This window comes from Pyrus communis, chromosome 2, assembly GCF_963583255.1.
Source record: "Pyrus communis chromosome 2, drPyrComm1.1, whole genome shotgun sequence".
NCBI classification, from domain to species: domain Eukaryota; kingdom Viridiplantae; phylum Streptophyta; class Magnoliopsida; order Rosales; family Rosaceae; genus Pyrus; species Pyrus communis.
This window is the reverse complement of record NC_084804.1, coordinates 16097161-16102767: the sequence shown is the minus strand read 5'-3', so window position 1 is coordinate 16102767 and position 5607 is coordinate 16097161. Positions and strand designations below refer to the sequence as shown.

Sequence of the window (5607 nt, the reverse complement as noted above, 5' to 3'; positions counted from 1 at the left end):
AGCTGCAACGAGGAATTTTGCTGATGTTTTTTTCACCCGTCCAAGTGGAGGCATTGGCCATCCGTGTTGGGCTTGAGCTGGTGGTTGAAAGGGGAATTCATAATGTTGTCTTTGAGAGTGATTCTCTCCGGCTCATTTTGGCCTTGAATGTGTCTTCAATGAATTTGTCTCAAGCTGGGCCAATCATCGAGGATGCAAAGTCACTGCTTCTTTTGATCGCTGGAGCTACTGCTTCCCATCTCCACCGCCAAGGCAACTATGTTGCTCATAGGTTAGCTCGCTTTGCCATCCATTCGGATGGTGAGTGTACTTGGTTTGTTCACCCTCCAATCATTGTGTATGATCTTCTGGAGGAGGATTGTCTCCATTGTAATTGTTAGTCTGTTGGCTTCTGAATGGAATACAAAATGCCGTCTTTTACTCAAAAAAAAAAAAAAAAAAAAAAAAAAAACACCTCATCACAATTATGGTGATCAACGATTCATTAAGCAGGGAGCAGACAAGCTATGCAATATGCATGAACTTAAAAAATGGTAAAGTGGCAGACTAGATGAACTGGATTGCTCCCCAAACAGAGAGAACACGAGCACTATAAATAGAAGTGTTGCCATGTGATTTTAGTTATTTAGTACGTCCTGTTGATTTGCTAGTTTCTACCTGCATTAGACAGCGCGAGCATTGCAATTGTAATTTGTGCCATCCTTCTTTTTGATCCAGAGAGAAGTTAATTTAGTTGAATCTACATTTCGTTCTACTGATTCAGCTTCTTCCACTGTTCCGCGGCTTGCCCGCATCTGCATAATCTACAGAGAAGACTCCCGGGGGAACAAAGAGAATCTCTCAAACCTTCTCCCATACAATATGGTTTTGATTTGAAATTGTTATCTCAGCAATGTCTCCCCATCCCTAGCATCTTAACTCATAACCAATTATTTTTACATGTAAAATCATATCGCTAAGCATCTGAGTCGTCCATACCATATTATATTTTAAACAATGCTGATAAAATAAACAAGGGCACGAGTGGATTAAAACCGTTTCCTCATATCCACGAAAGGCGATACGTATTCTTTAGCGCCTTCCCCCATGTATATATTTATACATTTTCTTTTGTCTCTTCTATTTCATGCAGCAGAAATAACAGTGTGTTACTCGTCTGCACGTGTAAAAAAACATGTTTCAGTGTTATTTGCGCTGCAATCCAAGATATTAGATCTATAAATACGGCTGAGGTGAACTTTCGTGTCGATAATCGATTAATTTATATTAAGATGTCATTATTCACTACTTGTCACAGAAAACTTCCTAGAGCGTCGATGTGAAGTTCCTGCAATCTTCATATCTGGTTGTGTTTACTGTATGCACCAACTAGCCAAAGAACCCCACAACTTGGGCAAATTTTATTCACATTTCACCAACAAGCAATTTAAATAAGTTCCACATTCAACCAAGAATACATGCAAGAAAAACTTTGACTGATGAAAAAATCACGTGGATTTTATGGATTTCAAAATGATTGCATTTCAAGAAGGAAGCAACATCATATCTTGACACCTCTTTTTAATTAGTCACTATTATTTTTCTTGAAACGTTTTTTAAGTTTCTATTTTGTTAATAAAAAAAACGTTTAGAGGCAGGAAAAAAACTTACATGATGCACTGACACCAAAGTTTTGGTGTCCCAAATTATCATGCGACGACGCTATTTGAAAAAGTTCAAATGCACAGTGACACTTGATATGTTTGCCTGCATCGGCGTCTCTAATTTCATGCAAGTCTCTCTTTAGATGCTGAGATAGCATGCCAAATTATCCTGTTGTCCTTCTAACTGAAAGACAGCTAGGATACGCTTGGTGCTTAAATTATGTGAGATGAATAATAGCATTAGTTGACTGTTTAATTATTACCTATTATCTCCCTTGAGACAAGTTTGGAATCTTGACAGCCTTGCAACTTCATATAATTTGCTTAAAGAAATCCCATATGATCTCAATCGAAATCTCGAAATCTCCTAAAACTCTACCTCTCTCATAAGCTAAATGAAAGAACATAATTGACTTAATTGTAGTTACGAGAGCTTCTGCTGCAGGGGATAATGATAGCATTAGTTAACAAAGCTTTTGATAGACCTACAGTTAATTATTTTCATCTTTTAATTGGACTAAAAGGACGTTCTTTTCTAAATCAATTTTACTACATGGATACCATGCACAGCACCGTAATTGAAAAATTGAGAAGGCAAACCGAAGATTAATGTTAATTTTAGAGCTTGCATGAACTCATGATCCAAAAAATAATGCTTTTAAAGAGAGAACAAGAGCAGTGGAAATTTAAGCAAAAGAGTATATCATTTTGTATTAGAAATGACAATACATGTATATTTCATTCATGTACAAAGACCTAGCTTCTAGGGCAACAAAAATCTGGATATTCATGATAGTGCAGCCAAAGTTTTACAATTAGTTGCTGAGAGTATTAAGAAGGGAAACTCTATTCTTGATTAATCGCCTGAACAGACCTTCGAGTCCGTCTTCAAGATCCTGACTGCACAGTTCCAATTGTTGCAGCTCTCTTTGCACATTCTCACTGTCGACCGCGTTGTCAGATTTGCCTGCCTCTTGACATAAAAGGGAGTTCAGTGCAGCATCTACATCAGCAAACTCATTTAAATCGGCTTGATCTTCTTCATCACAAGCAACCTTTTTGGTAAGCATAAGCTTTGAAACGAAAGACCAGCCACTCATCTTTGATTGTGACTTTGCTCCGGAGATGAAGGACAAAAGGGACTCAAACACTGTGAGAGTGACTGCTTCAACCTCTCTCAACGCGCTAATTAAAGCCACGGCTACATTGTCTTTGTTCGTGGAAGAGAAGGTGCCTTTCTTCTGAGAACTCCTCAAAGTCCCCAGGGCCTTGCAGATAGCCTTCTTGACCACCTTCCTTGAGGCTGAGTATTTCCTAACCTCGTTAGTGAACCCGCTTATGCCTCCCCTTCTTCTGCGCATGATCGATTGAATTTCACGTACGCATTCCTTTGTGTGTATCAAGGCATCTTTGGCTGCTGTACACACATCCAAGAGCCTAAGAGAACCATCCAAAAGCTCATCCACCCATTTCTCATTTCGCTCCCGGACAAAAGCTTCTTGGGTGAGGGGCAACTGAAACAACTCATTCACACAGTTGTGCAAATCCAAAAGGCTACTCAATCTGTGGCTTATCGATGATGATGAAAACGAAGAGGAGACATCAGAAGCTGCTATTCTCAACAAATGATCTTCACATTGTTGAAATAGCGGGTGTGGTTTCGAAGGCAAGCTGATCGAACGAATATGGTAGTTGGATTTAGAGTTTAAAGATGAGGCTGAAGCCATTTTTTTTTTTCCTTTGCTAGCGAGAGAGAGAGAGAGAGAGAGAGAGAGAGAGAGAGAGAGAGAGATGGCTTTGAAAGCTTGAAGTTCAGTTTAGCAGTTTGAAATTTGCTTATGCTTTCCTTCGACACCTACTATACATATATAATGGGGCATACAAAGACTCAAAAGGGTAGGGAGACATAAAGCATCTTATCCTATCACATATCAACGAGCTATAGCATGATTTCGATTTCGATCTACGACACTATCAGCGGTGTTCATGCAATGTTCCCCAACACCAACACAAGCTCCAACTCATTACCCAATTAATTTAACTCGATCATAACTTATATCTCCAAGTCATTAGCCAGTGAGACTTGCTTCATGTGCAAAACTAGTAGTTAGTGATGGGGCCGCACGAGGGGCCATGGTTTAAATATTCATGCAAAATTCATATTTGCATTGTGTAATGTGAATTATTTAGAGAGGAACGCAAAGATAAAGCCTCTCAGTTAGGCATGCCTACCTCTCCAGAAGACAAAAGGAGGCCGCTTCACGCTTGTGCACACGTGAGTACCTTTTGGAGCCGGCCCACTGTACACATTTACGCCATTGATTACGATTACCTGTCAATCCTCATCATCACGTGTAGTTTCTTGGTTATACAGCAATGCTTGTTTTATCTTTTCCTGCTCCCAAATTTTTAATATTTCATGCATGGGGTCAAGTTAAAATTTCATTTTTTGATGATTGGGTTATGATAGATATTTTGTAAATAAGACAAATGACTGCTTTTTGTAATCAACTTGATAAATGGATTGCCGAAGAGAAGTTCTAAATTTTGGGTGTACTTTTGCTACTCACTCTTTTAGACTTTTGTCTGTTAAATATAACCATAGTTAACTCTTTTATTATTTTGCCCTCCCTGAGTTAAGAAAAGTAGAAAGGGTATAATAATTAAACCCAGAAGCATGTTAGAGTATATACTCAAGTCATTAGGATTATGACATCTGTCAATGTGTGAAAAGCTAGATTACAAGAGTTGGTTAGTTAGTTAGTCCAAGTTGTATGGAGTTAGAAGATAAGGATAAGATTGTAACAGAATCTTACACTAGATATATGTGTGATTGTATTGATCTGATTTATTAAGGGAAATATATGCAAGGATTTCTCTCTCTCTCTCTCTCTCTCTCTCTCTCTCTCTATCTATCTATCTTCTTCTTCGATTTTCTTCTTCATAATTCTATCTAATCTTCTCTGTTCTATATTAAGCTTTGTAGTACTACGGTTAACATGGTATCAATCGCCCGAGTAGCTTAGACAGCTTCTTCGATTCTGGTTTTCTGTGCTTCTGCTTAATCTTTCATCTCTCTGTGATTTTCTAGGTGTTTCTCTTCCTTCCTCAGTTCTTCGCTTCAGTTGGGTGGTTCTTGCACACCAAGAGTTTGGTTTGATTCCTTAGCGAAAATTCTTCACAATGGTTACTGCTTCTCAATTGCAAATCTTGTAGTCTCCGATTAATAGGTTGATTTCTTTTGTATCATCCTCTGTGTCGGTTAAGTTGGATGATTCCAACTATCTTCAATGGCATTTTCAGATGCAATTGTTGGTTGAAGGTTATGGGATCATGGGCTTTGTTGATGGTTCGACTTGCTGCCTTCCTCAATTTTCGTCTATTTCTTCCAGTGATTTTGAAGTTTCATCAATGGGTATTGGTTCAAGAATTGAGTCAGATGATTACAAAGTGTGGAAGATGCATGATAGGGCTCTTATGTAGCTTATTACTGCAACCTTATCGTCTGTAGCCATTTCTTATGCAATTAGGAGTACCAGTGCTAGAGATTTATGGGTTCGTCTTCAAGAACATTTTTCCATTGTTAGCAAGACTTCAATCTTTCAACTCAAGTTTGATCTTCAGACTATCAAGAAAGGGCCATATTCTGTCACTCAGTATCTTCAACGGATTAAAGAAACAAGGGACTATCTTGCAGCTGCAGGGGTTAATTTTGAAGATGAGGACATTGTTATCTTGGCTTTGAATGGTTTGCCTGCGGAGTATAACACATTTCAATGTGTAATTCGTGGCAGAGAGAATGTGATTCCTCTTAAAGAATTTCGTGCTCAATTACTTGCAGATGACTGTTATCCAAGCTACTTTTCCTGGATATATACAGCCTTTGTATATGCCCTCTATGATGAATGCTTCTAATATGCCTTCTATGATGCATATGGTCTCTCCTAATATGTCCTCTTCAATT

General features: G+C 38.5%; 1 protein-coding gene across 1 annotated transcript; it reads right to left on the bottom strand.

Moving 5' to 3' along the window:
• Positions 1 to 2458: 2458 nt before the first annotated feature.
• On the bottom strand, positions 2459 to 3370 carry LOC137724860 (uncharacterized). The gene has a single exon (XM_068463523.1). It carries the CDS (start codon positions 3368 to 3370, stop codon positions 2459 to 2461), a length of 912 nt encoding a protein of 303 aa, XP_068319624.1.
• Between the last annotated feature and the right edge of the window lie 2237 nt (positions 3371 to 5607).